At 39.1% G+C, this 19,637-nt stretch overlaps 2 protein-coding genes across 4 annotated transcripts; both read right to left on the bottom strand.

The window, feature by feature from the left end:
* Positions 1-5,115: 5,115 nt before the first annotated feature.
* Positions 5,116-6,834, bottom strand: LOC148850288 (ethylene-responsive transcription factor ERF011-like). The gene has a single exon (XM_088944679.1). It carries the CDS (start codon positions 5,989-5,991, stop codon positions 5,530-5,532), a length of 462 nt encoding a protein of 153 aa, XP_088800805.1. The 5' UTR covers positions 5,992-6,834; the 3' UTR covers positions 5,116-5,529.
* Positions 6,835-14,955: 8,121 nt separating this feature from the next.
* On the bottom strand, positions 14,956-19,308 carry LOC148850287 (uncharacterized). Of its 3 annotated transcripts, XM_088942603.1 has the most exons (3): positions 17,548-19,302; positions 16,108-16,251; positions 14,956-15,167 (listed from the first exon to the last, which is right to left on the bottom strand). In XM_088942603.1, the coding sequence occupies exon 1, from the start codon at positions 19,225-19,227 to the stop codon at positions 18,019-18,021; it is 1,209 nt and encodes a 402-aa protein (XP_088798729.1). In that variant the 5' UTR covers positions 19,228-19,302; the 3' UTR covers positions 14,956-15,167; positions 16,108-16,251; positions 17,548-18,018. The 3 variants fall into 3 exon arrangements, with proteins under 3 accessions (XP_088798729.1, XP_088798730.1, XP_088798728.1); XM_088942604.1 differs by lacking the exon at positions 16,108-16,251 and having other exon boundaries at positions 17,600-19,308; XM_088942602.1 differs by lacking the exon at positions 16,108-16,251.
* Between the last annotated feature and the right edge of the window lie 329 nt (positions 19,309-19,637).

Genomic DNA, 19,637 nt, shown 5'->3' with positions numbered 1-19,637 from the left:
TTAAAATAAATCTCCACACTTCATCCTCCTTTTAACATGAATAAAAGTTACAAAAGGGATAGGCTGAACCTCTTCAAAAACACATCTGTTTCAAACTGTCCAAATATCCCACAAGATGATAGGAGATAATTCCTTCAAAAAATTTTGATTATCGTGCTGTTCAAGGGTGATGGCCTTTTTTGGGGGGGGTTTTAGCACATAAGGGCAATTTTTTGTCCTGAATATCAATAAAAGATAATATTTTTATTAAATAACAAAATTAAGGAAACTTTTTTTTGAAAAATATCAAGGAAGGACAATGATAGTGTTCATCGTCTTCCTCGGCCTCTGTATTCATCCGAATGCACTGTTCATGCAAGAGGCGGAGCAGGGAACAGGCGGTCGTGATGTTGTTGCCGTAGCTACCTGAAAGAGACGGCAACACCGTTCTCTTTGGAGATTGCAGTTCCAGTCTCAGCTGGTCGTGACCGGAACACGAAGATTGCATAGGCGGTCGTGACCGGTCTCAAGACCGGAGCAGCAACCGCACAGGCGGTCGTGACGTTGCATGGAACACGAAGGAGAACGGTTACGATCATCACAATCGCCTGCTATTCGAAGAGGAAGACGATAAACCGCTGCAGAAGAGGAAGACGGTAACAGAGGCAGAGGGAGATGATGCTTAGATAATCAAAGCTCTGTCCCTTCGTCTCAGATCGCCGCTTGCAGTCACCTATTAAAAACAATGACAGAGGCAGAGGAAGAGGAAGACAATGAACAATGTCATTGCACTTTGTTGGTATTTTTCAAAAAGAATTTGATGAAGGAAAATTTGGCCCGAACTCTTTATTATGAGACACGTGGCAGAAACGACAACTCGGCAAAAGGGGTCAAGCCTAAGCGGTAAGAGCACACTCCACCGAACTAACCCACCTTGTAACAACTCGGGGTAGACTTCGCCCAACGCCTTGTAACAGCTCGGGATAGACTTCGCCGAACTACCATCTTGTAACAGCTCGAGGTAGACTTCGCCGAACTACCATCTTGTAACAGCTCGGGGTAGATTTCGCCGAACTACCATCTTGTAACAGCTCGAGGTAGATTTTGCCAAACTGACCGCCTTGTAACAGTTCGGGGTAGACTTCGCCGAACTGACCGCCTTGTAACAGCTCGGGGTAGGCTTCGCCGAACTGACCGCCTTGTAACAGCTCGGGGTAGACTTCGCCGAACTACCACCTTGTAACAGCTCGGGGTAGACTTCGCCGAACTGCCACCTTGTAACAGCTCGGGACAGACTTCGCTGAACTGACCCACCTTGTTACAGTTCGGGATACCTCCGAGCTCAAGACCACCTCGCTCAGCACTTCACATCATCTTCTAGGCACCAAAGCTAAACAAGTCGTACCATGCCTGGCACCAGGGAATTCCGTGCCCGAGGGCACCACGCCTGACTGACTTGGGATCTGACGTTTGGCAGCAGCACTCTAAACGGCCACCTGCCACCGCCACTAACACTGCCATCTCCAGTTGGACGGTCAGGCAGTGACGGTTCTGTCTCAACAGAAGGGACGACAGCCGAGTTGACAAACGCCAGAGTAATCATACCCGATCTGACAAGGGCCTCGGGGCGAGTACGCGAAGCGACTATAAGAGCCCCCTGCCCCCCCGGTAAGAGAGGTATGCAAAAACTTTGCGCTATCTGGTATTACCTTGATTTTGAAAGATTCTAACTTGAGCTTCAGAGCCTCTACACCGGGTTCCCCCTGGAGCTTTCCCATCTCTCCCATTTCAGGGTCCCTGCTACCTCGTTCGAAAGCAAGGCAACGGACAGCTAAGACCAGTCGGATCGCGCTCCATCAGAATTATTTTATTTTAATTATTTTATAAAAATATTATCTTTTATTCAGGGCAAAAGTTGCTCTAATATGATAGAAACCCCTTTTTTTTTACATTTTCCTGCATTGACAAGTTCCCCATTACACGTGCAAATATACGATAGTACACATGTGAATGTAATGGAACACTTCATAATATGAAATCCGAAACATTGTTTTCTTTGTTTTTGGGGGTGGTGGGGGGATTTGTTTATGTATCACACTACCATGTATGTGTGGGGCAGAATTGGAATAGCAATTGTAGTTTAGGTTTACATCCATAAAACCTGGAATTAATTTATTCTTTAGACAGTTGAAGAAGTTCGTAAACGTTAGAAACTGTGGGCTTGCTTCTGGGCTCGTATTAGTTTGTTTGAGTAATATTTACAGGGAAAATCAGCCTTTCATATTTATATTTTGGGTTATCTGAGGAGTGGTAAGGTTAGTTGGAAGGGCTCTTGCTTTGTGGATTGCTGTTTGACCTGACAAGAAGACCCGGTAAATATGCATTCACCCACCCGTAAACGCCAACATGTAAGATTCTAAAAATCCAAAACAAGTTCATTAAACTATAATGTCATTTTCAGGTTTGCACTTGGTTGCGTCTATCTATTGAATCGAAAGACCTCTTGAATACATAGGCTAATATCTTGATAATAATAAACCGTCTATTTATAATATGATAAATTACATGGTTTTGTCGATCTAGACAGACAACTCGGGGGGCTATATTCCTTATAGCTCAGTTTGGAAAGAGTATAAATACAAATATGTATAGTGTAAATATATACAAAATACAAGGTTTTGCATTCTCTGTGTTTGTATTTATACTCCTCCAAATGGAGCCTATGATTCAGTACAAATGTAAATTTGTAGAGCACAAAACCTTGTATTTTGTATGTATTTATATTATACATATTTGGATTAAACCATCTGATGTTTACAAAAGTGTACAATGAGAGTACAATTTTACACTACAGATTTGCCAAATTCAAGGGTAAGGCTTTGTTTGATTCTGTGAGTAGGGGGTCACTGGATTGGTTTTGGATTGATTCCGTCCAAATCAAAATCAATTTGAACGGATTGGATGGACTAATAAGGCATTGAATTTGGATGGACTGGACAAACTAATATGACATATTGGATTGAATCTGGTCCATCCATAATAAATTTATATTGAATTGAGCCAATATTGATAGAAGATAAGAACATAGGTTTTAATGAATTAGGTTTGAATTGGAAGTTAAAACCAATCTAAATTAACAGGAATTTGAACAGATTGGACAGTCTCTGGACCAGTCCAAAATAGCCTAAAATATCCATTTGACTGGATTGGACCAGGTCCATTTTTAATGGACACATTGGACTGAATCGGATTGGACCAAATCCAGTCCAATCCGGTGGTCCTCCATCTTTATCTCTACCACCACCGCACCAGGTACCACCCCCTATTTTTCTAAGGGTAGATTGAATAATTCATTCTCCATCTACTTGTGGAACCAGCTAGATTCCAGCATGCATAAAGTAACCTTTTTCAAGAATGTACCAACTGATCGCTATTTTGTGGTAATATAACTTATTAATATTATTAGGTATTACATTATTAGAGGATAGAACATGCTCATACTATTATTTATTATTGAAGACGGCAAGAAAGAAAACAAACAAAAAAAAAATACTAATACTAGCTAGATACTATGTTAAGATTCTAATCTATGCATTAATTTTCAGAATATCTCATTAATAACTTGTCAAATCTGATGCCCTAGATTTCATTATTCATGCATAGCCAAAAGCTCCATGTTTATTTTCGAATTGATCAAATATATTCAACACGCACAATGGGACAGACCATTGTGATTTGCTATGCCTTGTTTTCAACTTTTTTTTTTGTTTGGTTGACAAACAGAAAGTAGTTTAGACTGCAAACCATAATTCAATTCCACATTTTTCTATGGTGTGGGCATCGGAGATTGCCACTTTCCCGTTGATTCACTTTTAGCAATATGATTGGAAACTAGAAAGCCCCATTTTCGGTTGGAATAAATATATTGCTGTTAGTAGTTGTTAAAATTAGAGGAAAACATATAGTCACTAATTATAAGAAAAACTCAGGGATAAGTAAATAACATATTGAGGAGATTCATTCCTAGGGCCCGGTTGCTTAACTTAATTAATTAACCCACTAACCCGAGGTAGGCTGGTTTTCCGGTGATGACTGTCGAGCCTCGATCCCCTGGCCAAAGGTGATAAGCCATATTGTTGTGTCCTGATCCGCTGTATTACTCTATATGGCAATGAATTGGCCAAGCTCATGTGGGGTCGATAGGCTGATGTTGGGCTGTTGAGACTTGAGAGACTGGAGGCTTGCATTTGCACATTTTCTCCAACAGAACTTCTATTAGAAGGATGTTGTAATGAACAATGAAATCCGCAAGTGTGCTTTGGATTATAGATCCCATCCTCGATTCAGCCCATCGCGTCTGTTTATGTCACCATCTTATTGAGTTATTTCTGCTCTACAAACAACTACGACATTGGTCATTGGGTCCTAGTTTCCTACAGCGAAAACAACCATCCTGCTCGATCTTGATTGATTCTGTGCGGTCTCTCAACTGCAACTATCGTGTAATATAATACGATATGAAGTAACCAGTAAACACATCCACACACACACACCAATAGTTGAATCGATCACTACGCAAGCGCTGTCAGTTGTCGTCTTCGTCGTCCTTACCCACATTATGAAGAAAATGAGATATAAAATGGAAGACGACCAGAATCAATCATGATTTCATTGGGCTACAGTAGTAAAGCAGCCGCACACATGTCTTGTTTTATAGCCGTAATAGTAATAAAAAAATAAGCGTGGAAGTAGAACCAGAGGAATAGGGGAGAGAGAAAGAACAGAACTTTCGGTTGCCGTAAAGAGAATTTATCAGTCTCTTTTTTCTTGATGACTTATCACGGGTTAGAATTTAGAAAACAAAGACGAGAGTTAAAAAAAAAAAACGGAGAAAAGTGGCAGAACCAACAATCACAAAAACATCATCGTCACTCACCACCCACCATCCTGTTTAAAGATGCAAATACCAAACACCTAGCTTTCTTTGAAAACCAGCCTCCTCCCTCACCCTCCTTGACTGAGACGGCATTCTGTTCTGTTCAACTACTTGATCTCTTCTCAGCAATCAGGGCCACATCCATACAGTCATTCTCTTTCTCTCTCTCATGTCCACAATCACATCATCCACAACGGCTTCCTAACCAGAAAATACCTAATTCAGTCATTATCCGTGTTTATAAAAAAAAATTCTTTCTTTCACCTGTTCTCCTCCTGCACCGAAGCTAGATATTAGCAACTGAGATAGGCCCAGGCGCTGTCTGTTCACATTCCCAACACACCCTCTACAACAGCTTTCAACTTCCACTTCTTTCCATTTCATTAACTTCTTATTTCTTTAACAGAAAAAAAAAAAGAAAAAAATTTAAGAAAATTCCGAAGAAGGTAGAAATTCTAGGACTGACGAACTTAAGCAGGTAATCTAAACACCTGTCTCTCTGGAACCCCATGAAACTCGATATATCCTGATGTAACCGACTTGGATTACCTCGATGGTTGAGATTGAGATGCTTCTATGATTGAATACAAAGAAGAGAAAGTGGTATAGATGGATCAATCGTCATCTGAGCTCTCGGGAGTGGGTGTCTGATTCAAGTCGGGCTTGCCGGAAGGCCTGGAACTGCAAGAGCTGATCAGATGAGGGGAAGTCTGTTTGCCGGTTGCAAGGGCATCCACCTTGGCCCCAACCTCCGTAGCTTTCTTTCGTATCGAAGCAGCGGACATGTCATGAAGCTCATCTTCTGCTACAAAGAGGTCAGGGAAGTTGAGGCGAGCTGAACGACCCCGCAGATAGAAGACAGCCGTATCGTAGGCGCGAGCGGCGGCAACAGGGGTGGAATAGGAACCAAGCCAGATCCTAGACCGCTTGTTTGGTTCCCTAATCTCGGCCACCCACTTCCCCCACTTCCTCATCCTTATCCCCCTAAAAGGCCTATCTTTTTGTGTCCCCTTTCGCGTTCCTCCGCCTCCTGTACTTGAGCAGCTTGAAGTTGTGGAGCAACACTCTCCTTCCATCTCGAATATAAAAAACAAAACAACCCTCCTCCCTTCTAACTCTCTAAAAGCTCATGCCCCCCCACCGCCACCACCACTTAAACGGAAAAAAAAACACCGCCTGATAAAGGCAACAATCGGAGGATATTTCGGTTATCTTTAGTAACACCAGCACAGGAGTCCTCAACCCTCTCTCCGGTTCTCTCTCTCTCTCTCTCTCAATCTCTGCCAGTCCCAGCAGCGCTGGGGTTTGTGTTGGTTTTGCCTTTTCCTTGCAAGGGCCACTCAACACCTGGATTATAAATATTCAAAGGGGGAAGGAGAAAAGCTAAGAGAAGGGATGGAGAAGGGGAGGATGCTTTTATACGTCAACACATCTATCCATATAAATATATTAAAGACAGACAGATAGATGGATAATAGATATAGATGGGGGTAAAGGCAAGGAGGCAGCAGCACGCATTCCTTTCAAGCTGGGTCGGCTGCCACGTTCTCTTCTCTTAAACTAAATCCAAAATTCGCCGACATAACCTCTCTCTCTCTCTACATGTATTGAAAGAATCAAAGAAGATGAAGATTCAAGCACCTCTCCCTCTCCCTCTCCCTCTTCCTTTATTTCAAAGTTTCAATCCTTTTTATTTTTCAGCGAGTATGAATTATGAATGGGTATTAATCCTTGCCACGTTGCCTGATAAGTGGTGATGGAGCAAGTCGGCGGCCAAGTGCCAACGTGGACGTTTGCGCTTCTCTTACGCCAATTAGTCCTCTCCTCTCTCTCGCTCTCTTGATCACTCTTTACCGGAGCCAGAGGTTATGTGGCCTTCTTCCATTCCTTCCATCTTCTGTCAAAATAAAAAATGCAAAACAAACAATACTAGACTCCCGTCACAGGTTATTTACTCGTACTTTAATGCACCGTCGTTTCTCGACAAGTTGATTAATTCGAACATTTGGAGTGGGCTGCTGCTAGTTTTCTGTTTTGACGTTTTAATTTATCTTCACTTCATTCATTTAATTTGGATAAGAAAATAAAAAAAAAAAGGGAAAGATATTCCCTTTTTTATTTATTATTATACTATTATTTATTATGTAGGGGCGGTTGGAACTGTGACTTATGAAAGTACCGATCAGATTGATGGGATATTTCTCAATTTCTTTATCAGAAATTAATACACCGTCACTGCTCATATGGTGACTAAACTACCCCCTTATATTTATCGTAAGCAGCAGCGGGACTACCTCTCTAGCTACCGTGAAAGTGTGATGTGTGAGCTAGATCCAGAATATTCCGATTCAGACAAATATTTTCTATGCAACTGGTGTTTGTCCAGACGACACGAGATCCTCTGATTCGATTGATCATACCGCCCTTTTTGTCTCTGTCTATTCGGGTACTACCAGTCCTTCAAGTTTTGCCAGGTGGCAAGTTATATTGCAATAGAATTGGAGGAATTTTGTTCCCACTATGGGGCTGCTATGTCGAAGAAGATTCAAGGTCGTCTACGTTGGCCTTGCACTGATTGAAGCCGACCTTTTCTAATGATGAGAAGGAAGAGCAGAGTTCCATGAACTGAAAGGAGAGGAGAGAGAAGTAAGCGTCCGTTTGGGAAGACTTTTACGCAGACGGCTTCTAACGTTGCAAATTTGCAATGTTACATGAACTGCAAAATCATCATTCGGTAAGCCATGAAACTTGTATTTGATAAAAAACTATAAAAACTGAAAAGTCGAAAATTAGTACTTGAGTCATGATATTGTCAGATTCGAAGTATTTTGAATCCAGAACATCATCAGATAGTTCTATCAACTCGATGAAGCTGAGGTGAAAGGATGAAGTCGTGCATCAAGATCTACAACTAAAAGAAAGGTTATAGGTTTAAGGAGTTATTCTTCGGGTAGGTATTTTGACGTTCAAGTAAGTTAGGTGGAGAAAGAGGTGGTTGGGTCGAATAAGTTAAAATAATGTTAGTTCGAGTTGAACAAGTAGTGCAGAAAAATATTGAAAGAGTGTTATTTCGAAAGTCCTTTACCTCGAGCGAGAAATACTTATTTATAATTAGGTGTCCGTATATTACATGGATAGAGTTTTTAGGGTTGTCGGGATGAAATTGTCTATTGAGATCTTCAGGGATTTCTTCTTCCCTGTCAGAATTCATTTCCTTATTCGTATAGGATACTCATTCTTAGTCGTACTCTTCCGTTACACATGATGCTAATGTGGCTAAAGAGAGAGAAAATGTCAATGAAAATTACCATATGATATTCTTAGCCAGTTCAACCATCACTTGAACAAGTCATGAGCTACGAAATTAATTTTTTGATGAAACTATGTCAAGTTTTTCTTTGAAGCGATTCAATCAACATAAAATCCTCCCAAACGGGCTCTTAGTAAATTGGTAACAGCAGCAGCTCAGCTCGGGGGAGGTCGGGTAAGGTTAAGATTGACTTTTCAATTTTCATTCACACAAATAAAAATAAAAAATCATGTAACAAGGAGGTTTAGATGGTTGAATTAATGCCTCATGTTTTCTTTCAGGAAGAAACTAGAAGATTGGGCTGCCCCTACCTCTTAACTTCTTAAACGACTTCTTCTCTTTTTCTTTTTCTTATAATAAATTATTAATAGTAAACATTTAACTAAAGAATAAAGATTAACAGCTTGGATTTGTCAGTTGTCACCTTTTGATATGAAACAGAACAGGGAGAGATCCTCTTCTTCCTTGACTCCGCCTTTTTTTTTTTTTCTTTTTAGTTTCAGATTTAAATGAGAATCATCAATAACAACGACCAATCCTCATATCTTTTTCCTTTTCCTCCCGAGTTCAACTACTTCCTTTCAGTTTTTTAATTTTTTCGCTATGAAAGTATATACATACTATTATCATGAATTGATAAACAATAATGGGCATGCAAGTTGCAAGTGGGCCCATGAAATTTGCGTTACAAAGCCTTGGCGGGCCGCGGCCCCAACAATATATGTGGTAAGTGGTAACTGGTAAGCTCCGTTGATAGGGCCGGAATGGCAATGGCTCACGTTTCTCCTGGAATAAAATATACTTGTTAGAATGGGACAAATTAAACCATCTCTCTCGTATTGTTTTACTAATTATTCTTAAGGGTGTGTTTGGTTGCAGTGCAAATTTATTTGCTCTAGTACAAATGCATGAAAGTGTAAAGGTAAAAAATACAAATTTTTGTTTAATTTTGTTTTGGATTTTACTTTTATTCTGCTTCTTGTCTTAATCTACTTCATCTGTGTCCCATTCAAACAAAATAAGCTAAAATTTAAAATAAAAATAAGTCAGAATTTACACTCAAATCATTTGTACTGCCATGATTTTGTATCAGTATAAATTTATTTGCATTACAACCAAACACAGTTTAAGTTTCTATTTGAAAAGAATACAAATATCGATTCGTGTATATATGCATTTTGATTCAGTTTTATTGATGTAAATACACTTTTACACCATGAAATTATGTTACATCCGATTTAAGAGTGTGTAAAATGGGGATAAGATCCTTGTGTTCATTTACACTCATCCTATTCGGTTACAATGAGATAAATGGATGATGCATTTTTTTCATGTGTTTGGTTGATATATAACAGAAGTAAAAAAGAATACAGATGTAATGACTGTTTGCTTGATATACAACAACTTTTAACTAATCCAAGCTAATACCCCAAGATTTCAAAACCATTCTTCTCCATCACCAAATTCAGGAAACTTCAATCGCTTAGGTTACGTTTGGTTTGAAGGAAAAAGTAGGGAAAGACAAGGAAATTTATACAAGGTTTGTAAAGGTTTCCCTACCTTTCCCTTTCTTTCTATGCATTTTCTTTCAAACCAAATATAACTTTAACAATAACACCGGTGGCAACAATAATAGGATCAGCCAAGACGGCCTTGAAGTCAGCAATAATACAAATATTTACCTTCATAGAAGAGAGGAAAGTATTTCATCGAAAAAACCAATGTTAACATTACATCAATTATTAATGTAAAAACTTTATTGAATAGAATTTTACTTCAATTTGTTATGTATAACAGCATTCCCATACACGAGCAAATCGGTCTGGAGTTTACACCTCAAACAAAAGCAATCGAGACTTGAGAGTAAAATTTTCAATGCAAAACTATACCAATTTTCCACTTGCATAGACTTGAGTACAGAGACCAGATATGCTCCAGACATAGTGGGCTTCACACCAACCTCACATCATTTGCAACCGTATATTGAGAATATTTCCCGTATTTGTATATTATCATTTATGGGAGATATTCCCAATACATGACTGCAACATGCATTAAGGTTAGTGTGAGTGAGTAAATCCCAACTCCAAAATATATTATAAATATTTGTATTTACACTTTAGTTACAAACAGAGCCATAATCAGATACATGTATGTCCAGTTAAATCGTATGTATCACCTTTTGCCAAAATTGGGTGGTCCAAGAACCACGATCCACATCCCTTCCTCCCTGTCAACATGGAGTCATGATTTGTTCTTGGAATGGGTGGGTCCTCTCCAGTGGTCCAAGTTTTTAGTGCTCCAATGACGTACACCAGCATATGTCACCCTTTTGAAATGGTTGGACGGGAAGTTCTTACTGATGGAGATGGGGGCCCAGCCAAGTGGTGGTGGTTAATGGGCTGAACCTTGACAGAAGAGCTGATTCACAGCGGTCCTGTGTAACTCTTTTGAGCTGTGGCCACCTCATGGCCATCGTTAGGTCAATCATTTTAGCAGTGGTATCTCCCTTCCCTCAGCCTTCTCAAACGCATCCACCCAGACGCAGACATATCATATCACACAGTTGAGATGAGGCCAGAGTTCAGAAATTGGCTTCAGTGTCTAGAAGACCTTATTCACACCATTCGCACAGTCTTTTACACCGTGTATTGGAAATATCTCCATACTCGTATATTTTTTTAATGAGAAGATATTCCTAATACAAGACTGTAAGGAATTGTGCGAATGGTATGAGCACTGAAGCAGATTTCCGGAGTTCATACTCAAATCTACTTTTTAAGTTTTAAAATTTGGGAGGAATCTCACCAGTTGTTGACAGCAATAACAACAAACATGCTTTCCAACTCTTTCTTTTTAAGAAATTTTTGCTAAAAATATTCATTATTTGTATCTCAGGCCGATCTTCGCAATTCTCCACTGACACTTGATTGTTCAAGGAACAAGAGTAGCTTTCTTTTTCTTTTTCTTTTTTCTTTTTTGGTGAAAGACACGTTAGAGCTCGCCACCATCAACCTTAATAGAAAAATTCTGAAAATTGTTGTATTGTCCTCCCGTTAACTTGTTATGATGGGCTTGAATGGTGAAAGAGGATTCATGTAACCGACCCCATATAGTTGATAAGCATTGGATGATGGTGATGTCATAACTGACCTCTACTGGTCAAGTTCGGTCTGGGTGAGGGATAACCCAAACACCAAAGGACCAGTAGGTGATAACCCGAACATAGAACCAATCTTATTACTAGTCTGCTGGTTTATCAAACCTGACTTTTCAAAATTTCTCTTAAACTTACCATAACCTTTCAAAACGTTGAGGGAACCCTATGTCATTGAGTTTTTATTTTCTAAAACTCACCATTTGTTAGAGAACCCTTAGTGATCATTGATGGAAGTTATTCACATCAGCATAAATGTATTTTCATGACCAAACAGCCCCTGAATGGCAAGTCAGCCGTATTGAACATATTTGTATGACTAAAATACCCTTAAGTGCCAAACTGCCTTATATATAAGATTTATACTCATTAAGAGACGTTTTGATCTCATTGTGCTGCTTGAAAGTAATCCAAGGAAGCTGAAAAATGGGTTTGGGTCAAATAATAACAGGGGTATTTCTGGAATACTGAAAAATGGGTTAAATATAAAAAAGGGTAAAATGGTAATCTATTAACACCCATTAGTCTACTTAATGCCAAATTACTGACATGGCGTTCCCTCGATGTTTTGAAAAACTATGGTGAATTTAAGAGAAATGTTGAAAAGTCATGATGAGTTTTAGATAGGGGTGGCAACGAGCCGAGTTTTTCACGGGCTGCTCAAGCTTGGCTCGGCTTGTGAGGCTTGCGAGTCGGCTCGAATATATATCTATAAATTTAAAATATATTTTTTATATATATAATTTTTATAAAATATTTTTTCTCAAAATCAAGCTTAAGCTTATGAACTTTTGACTCGAGTCGAGCTCGAGCCTTATAGAATAGTCTCGAGCCAAGCTCAAGTCTAGTACTATTCGGCTCAACTCAGCTTGAACCCACCCCTAGTTTTGCACAATTTCCCAATCTTATATATCCTCTACAAGATGACAACTTTAGACATCTTAGACGAGTTATTATTTATTAATAGAAAGCCATGAGAAATAATGAAGCACATAAAATGTTTGAGGATATCTTCAAATGTGCAACTTTAATGTATGTGCATACCTGAAATGGAGTCTAGATCACCTACCAACAAAATACTTTCCAACACTCTACCACCATCTTACACCGCACATCTCATATATGGCAAGTCCCACTTTTATGATAGGCCCCGGTTTTATAACCAGACTAGTAAATGACCCGTGTTAAACTTACATTATAGAATCAATAATGTTAAATTTATATTTATTAATATTTTAAATAATTATTAAATTTTCAAGAAATATTTATTTCAAAAAATAATTTTCAATAATTATTAAAATATGGTAGTTTCCTTTGTTATTATACGTAGAAGGTTAATGATTAAATGAGTTTGATAGAATGTGGGCAAAAGTGGTTGTGAATAACTACTAATGCATTTTCTACATTTTTTAGGAATATATTGAAAATGGTGATAATGGGTTATGGCCTTTGGCAACAAATTCTTAGAAAACTTCACATGTCTAGCTTTCCAGAAAAATGAGAAGACCGTGTGTCTAAATGGTGGGGGACTGTTACCTGACAGTGGATTGTGGACTTCAACAAGAGTTTCTCAAAAATTGCCATGTGTTTAAATGGTGGGGGCTATAGCCTGAAAGCCTTACTTTAATATATATATATATATATATATATATATATATATATATATATATATTAGATGTTTGGTGTCCGATGTTATTGATAGTGTTGGAAGGCATTTTATTGGTAGGTGATCCCAATTCCACGAAATGAGGGCAGATGGTGAAACAAGCTGAACAGAGGGCCTAGCCGTAGAGTTTGGATCTTCTGCTGCATTTTTCCTGAACATTCCATTCAGTCTATGACATGCGTCTTATTACACATGCAAATACTCGTGTATGAGTAGGGGGTATAACTGATTGACTTCCAATTGAATCAAGTCATATCAAAATTCAAACTCAACTGATTAATTAATAATTATATTAGATATAATATAAACATTTCGTATATAAATATATTACATGCGAGAATACAAGCGAATAGAAGTGCAGGAGAAAAGTTCAAGAGATCCAACCTCGCTCAGGTAGGTAGAAGTAGGACCCAGTGCAAGATTCCTAATTTAGTCCACATAATTCCCATGAATGAATGAGATATTCATTCTTTAACACTTGCAAAGGCGGTGTGAGAACTAAATCCGGTCTCTCCATTTTTGGCAGATCACAATAGAAGATAACCTCGCATCTTCAATGACCCTAGATCGCCACAATTTGCGTGGGTTTTAATTTGGTCCGATGCCAAGACCTCCCCTCAGGCTATTTATTAGCTTATTCACTCCACAAGGTTACCAATTTTGCAAGGAAGAATTGAAAAGTTGAGAACAGGTTCAAGGAAAGTAATAGTAAAAATTTAAGCTAGTAGATCCAATTTAATGTTTATAAATGAATGTACTTTTATCAATTTCAAAATATATTATTAAAGACCAAACTAATATTGCAACATCAAACATGTTACTAAAATGGCTAGACCTGTGGTGCATGTACTACACCGTGAAGAAAAAAAAAACATAAATCAGTGATAAAACAACACATCACAGCTGATATCGTTAGCATTGTTAAGATTTTGATGGTAAATACACTTGTGAAACATGAACCACAAAATGACAATAACTTTGACCAATCACAACCCCTGTGAATGTTGGAATACCAGCTCATTTTTTACAATATCAGTTGATTGATTAACAGTTTTTCAGGTATAATGACCCATTAATAAAATATCTATCTCTGTCTCTTTGGTTAACCAACCCCTTGGTTTTGTGGTCAAGGAGGTGTAAGTTATTAGGTAAACCCAAATGGTGTACAAGTATTTAACCAAAAGGGGAAGTATAAGTAATTTACCCTTCTTTTTATTCTTGGCTTCAGTTCGGAACCATGAAAAGGCTACAAGACACAATTGATGCGTCTTCCAAGAATGCATCTCTCTGAATTCCTCTAAGAAAATTTAATTTCTAACCCAATGTTTTAAAATATGGGAGCGTGACGGGAAGCATTCTACTACCTAGAGCCGTGAGGCGTAGTTCAGAACGCAAGAGGCATAAGCCTCCTGAATACGCATACTTAAAGGAGGGGGGTTAGGAGGAGGATGAAGAGGAAGGAGGAATCTCATTTTTTCTTTATTTTTAATAAAAATCTTTTATATACATTAGTTGAAAGGGGGGACTTGTCAAATCTTGAAAACTCCGAAGGGGGAAGGGGCAAATCACTTTCTTTCTTCTTATCTTTTCTTTCCTTTTCTTTCCTTTCCTTCTCTTTTTTTCTTCTTTTTCTTTTTCTTTCCCTTCCCTTTCTTTTCCTTTCCTTTCTTTTCCTTTCCTTTTTTTTTCCTTTTTTCTTTTTTTTGTCTTTTTATAAGATGTGCATAAGGCGCACGAGGCATACGCCTCTAGCACGCCTCATGAAAAAAGCACAAGTGGCATACACCTCAGGGCATTTTGGAAGTGCCTCGCCTGGAGGCGCACTTATACCTCCCGCGCCTTTTAAAACACTGTTCTAACCAACTACACCAGAATCCTTCTGGACTATGACAGTCCTAAACATGATATGCAAGGAAGTCAAACTTTAATGCCAAGTTTGTTCTCATCAAGACAAGATCATCACTTACAGTGGTATCAAAATCTTTCTTGATACAAGGAAGAAGAGTTCTCTGTATTAAGAGTAACAGAAGTCCAGCATTCTGTAAATATCCTTACCTCCATTAATCAAGCTCAATCCTCAGGAACTTCTAGTCAAGCGTCACCAACACACACAACCCACCTGCCCAAATCACAGCAGAACACCATCAAACAGGAAAAACAATGGATTTCATAGATTAAATACTAAATGCTCAATCAATTCCTCCCATCAAATATTTCAAGATGGCATGCATTTGAGTTCAACTTTGCCTCTTCCAAAGTGAGATTAACAAATGATGAATGTATTCAAAAAATTAATAAGGGTCATATGGCATATAGAGTTTGATTGATTATCTTAGCATCATGGTAACAGCTTACAAAAATGACAAATTGATTATACAGATGCCTAAACTTGCTAGTCCAAGGCGATCAATATCTTAGCATCATGGTAACGGCTTACAAAAATGACAAATCAATTATGCAGATGCCTAAACTTTCTAGTCCAAGAAGGTGATGAAATAAAAAGTGCTTGGAAATAAGGCTTGGCAAACTAACGTGGATTGTGGTCCATGCGGAAACAGTATGCATTTTTCTATTGAAACCAGAAGTATAATTTCACATCAAATACTAATTTTCAAAATGTTCACTAGGCTGAGAAAAGAGAGAGGCAAGTCAATGTTCTAGGAGGAAATCAAGTGGAAAAAATGAAAGTAGAGCTCTATAGTAAGGGAAAAAGTCCCTGGAGTAAAAAATCAGCAACCAAATACCAAGCAGAGGGGTAAGTCAAATAATATACAAAGATCAAATCAGGCAATCACTTTAGATCTAGGCCAAAAGAAAACAACTTGGACCCTTCAAGCAAACCATTAATTAACAAAGGCTAAGGACAAGTTCAACCTGTTCCAGCTAACGGCAAGAACAGTAAAATCTCATTAAAAAAAAATCTCACACAAGCTGCAAAAGTCAGCACAAATAGGGACCAAGATGGTCATTGAAGAATGACATCTTAGATAACCATCCACATCTTGAAGTTCCTTGCATAAGCATGTTACAAACATCTACATAGTACCATAGTATCTCACCATCTGATTTCATCAACCATCTCCTAAAGGTGTATTTAAAATTATTGCAGCTGCATGGTTCCTCAGTTCTGGGGCACTCAAAGTTCATGGCAACATAGGAAATATCTTGAACTTCAATAAAGCAATTAATCTTTCCTTGAGACACTGCAAGACAAGAGGAAAAATGGCAAACGCTCTCCCAACAAGCCTTCAAACAAACAGGACTCATGTAGCCTACCCCATATAGTTGGGACAAAGCTTAGATGATAATGATGATGAGATATCCTAATGCAAATTGTCCAACCAAGCAATCTCTAACTTTAGTATTTGATCTCTTCCTCCAATAAAAATGAATAAATAATGGAACAAGAAGACAAATAAAGAATGCAACTCAAAGAAAGATAATCTAAGAAAAGGTAAAACATGAATGTGGTTCCTCTTTTATTTTTAGTTCCAAAACCAAATTTTAGTTGCCAACCGTGAAAGAGAAATAAAGAACGTCACCAATCTATGGAAGCAAGATACTGTAAAGATATTAATGGAACATCCCTGTTCTTGTATAAGTGAAAGGCTGAGAATCCCTAAATTACAAAAATAAACAAGCTCTAAAGCCTACTTGTACACAAATCTGAGAATTCGGTTGAGTTTTTCTTGTCAACCACAAATTTTTCCAGAAAACGCCAATAAGAGAACAACAAATATATGTTCTCCAGACTCCCAGCCATAAGGAATTTCTTTCCCAAGACGGAACTCCCCAAATGATAAATCTATTCTCCCTATAACATGAATTCATTAAAGCCAAACCAAGTATGATAACCAAGATTTATGAGTCCAATCATAATGCAAAGATGAGAAACACAATCAACATAACTCCCTAAATTTGCCTTGATGTAAGCCATTTAATGAATCGAGAGAGTGAGGCCATCCATAAATTTAACAACAATGGAAGAAATACAACCTATAGATGAATCAAAAGTTTGGATCGGACTAGATTTGTCAAAGCAATCTATATGTTCTAATTAGTTAGACATGTAAAATTGACCTTGCTTAACAAGGTAAATGAAAACCTATTGCTATTTAGCATCCTTCCACAATGTTGCATTAAATACAAGCAGTTATAATACAACAATTTACAAGGAAGAGAAAAGGTAGCTGGTGTCTGGGTCCTGCAATAGGTTAATTTCATGAAACAGCAAGTTGGATGCTAGAAACTCAAAAGAGTTTTGGTGAATACCCCTCCCCCGTTAATATGCAGCATAAAAGAGTTTTGACAACTTACAAACAACAAGAGTGAATCGAAATGCAACTAAGGTAATGGCGTTGAAATGTGATGTGGAATTACTTTAGACAGCTAAAAAAAAGTTTAAACAGTGTACATGAAGCTTTGAGGTGTACAACAAACTTATGAATGGGAGACGAATATTTTAAGAAACCGCAAACCAGAACTTCATACGTTCAAACCTTCATTGCAGTGACATAGAAAGGAAAGACAGTCTCGTGGTGGAATCCTTGCCTACTATGAAGAACCCCAATACTGGAAGCCAAATGGATGTGACGATCGTAAACCTTGATGCATGCCCAAAGGTACCGAGTCCCTTTTTCTGTATGGTTTACTTATTGATCAGCATCCATTAATTTGCCCACTTTCAGTCTCTTTAATCATGGAAGCCATTCGTTTTTCTTTGTTTCCAGTCATGTGGAATCTTCTATAATCTATGTCAGTACGATATCAGAAGGGATTGGACAAATCACACAAGTTGGAGTACATGAGAATCTCTTGCAAATTAGAACTGTTGAATCAGAAAATAGCTACTTTCATCTATTCTTTCCTCTTCGTCACTATTCCCATTTCCCAGAACAAATCACTCTCATCAAAATATGGGCGCAGGTTTGTGAAACCACCATGACCCCCTCATTGCTATCGTCTGTCACTCAGTCATCCTCCTCTTCTCCTTCAGAGAACGCCGAAATCCTGAAGCCACCGAATTGGGAATCCGTGATGACAAGCTCATCCACGAAACCGTCCAAATCGCTGTCATAATCACTATCTTCGTCGGAATATGTTAACGAAAACAGGCCATCGTCCCCGTCTGAGTACTCATTTCTTGTCCTTCGACTTTTGGACAACAAGTCTTCTTCCGTCACCTCCCCATTCTCAACCTCAACCCATGAAACCCATAAATCAGCATGTCGTCCCAATGCCCTATCCCAATCACCAACGACAACAGTCCGCAAATTAGAATTTCTGGCCCTCTTAAGCATTTCAGAGAAGTCAGAATCATCAGAAACCAAGAAGAGCCAATCAATATCGCGGTTCATGGAGTGCTGCATCCGCCGCTTGAGTGCCCAATCGGCGGCCTGGGGTTTATCCTCCACCGTCTTCACGAAAACTCCGGCACGCCTTAGCTCCGAAGCAAGGCCATATCCAACCTTGGGTGTGAGCAAAGATCTAGCAGCCTCCTCGTACTTGTGGTTTCCGGAGATGAAACGCTCCTTGTAGCGCTGCCGCTTCTTGCCTTTGAGGGAACGCATACGGCTCAGCTTCTTCTGGCGCTCCCGCTCGTGGAGCTGCTTGAAGTGCTTCTTAAGGTCGAGGTTGGTGCGGCACTTACGGCCACAGACACCGCAAACGTAAGACTCATCTGGGAAGGAAAATCCCTTGCGTTCGAGGATGTCCAATCGGCGGCGCTCGCGGCGTTCTCCGAGGACCCATTGGGGGAGGTGAATGAAAGCATGGCGGTTGGCGTAGGCGGAGATGTCCACTACTTCGCCGAAGCGCTGGGCGACCTTTCGCAGGGCCATGGCCGCCTGGTATGGCGGACCACGAGGAGGTTTGTTGTCGAGGTCCCACAAAACAACTACCTTCTTCTGCTTAGCAGCCCAGACTCCTTGGTTGTTTCTCACCATGTCGATCTCTGAACTGGCAGTGGAGGCTGCGCTGGCTTGGATTCGCCATTGGAACCGCTTCCGCTTCGGTTTCGACTTCGATGGTGGTGCTGCATTTCGTAAGACAAGGGGCGTTCTGGTTCTGGGGATGCTGGAAGGGACAGAAGTAGTAAACTTTGTTTTGAGAAGGAAATGAGGAGAGGCTTTGAGAGGAAGAAAATCTGTTGGGTTGCAGAGGGGGCTCATCCTCGTCATCGTCCCCAAATGGTGGGAGATAATCTACTTAGAGTACTGAACAGTAAAAAACCTCCTTTACTTTTCTCTCGTTTTAAGTTTTTGATTGTCAAATGTGGAGGGGTATTTAATAGAGATGGCAATTTGACTCGTACCGTGGGGCTCCGCCCCGCCACGCGAGGGATTGCAAATTCGCGGGAATTTTTCGGTATCCGATCCTAATAAGACTGTTTATCAAAATCCTATACGTTTTGGGATGGGTTTGAGTTTTGAGTTTAGGGTATTCATACCCGATATTTGGGATATAAATATGAATCTATATTATGTATAAATTTATAAATTTTAAGTATTAAGATAATCATTCTATTATTAATATTTTATTTATATAAAGTTTTTTGGGATTAAAATCATTATTTGATGTAAATTTGAAT

The sequence above is a fragment of the Nelumbo lutea genome, chromosome 5, assembly GCF_056320005.1.
Source record: "Nelumbo lutea isolate HS-2025 chromosome 5, American lotus-T2T, whole genome shotgun sequence".
Taxonomy (NCBI): domain Eukaryota; kingdom Viridiplantae; phylum Streptophyta; class Magnoliopsida; order Proteales; family Nelumbonaceae; genus Nelumbo; species Nelumbo lutea.
This window is presented reverse-complemented; position numbering and strand designations above follow the sequence as displayed.

What these genes read in the sequence shown, in the direction of transcription:
- LOC148850287 (XM_088942604.1), bottom strand. Translation starts at nt 19,227, where the DNA reads ATGACGAGGATGAGCCCCCTCTGCAACCCAACAGATTTTCTTCCTCTC.
- LOC148850288 (XM_088944679.1), bottom strand. Translation starts at nt 5,991, where the DNA reads ATGGAAGGAGAGTGTTGCTCCACAACTTCAAGCTGCTCAAGTACAGGA.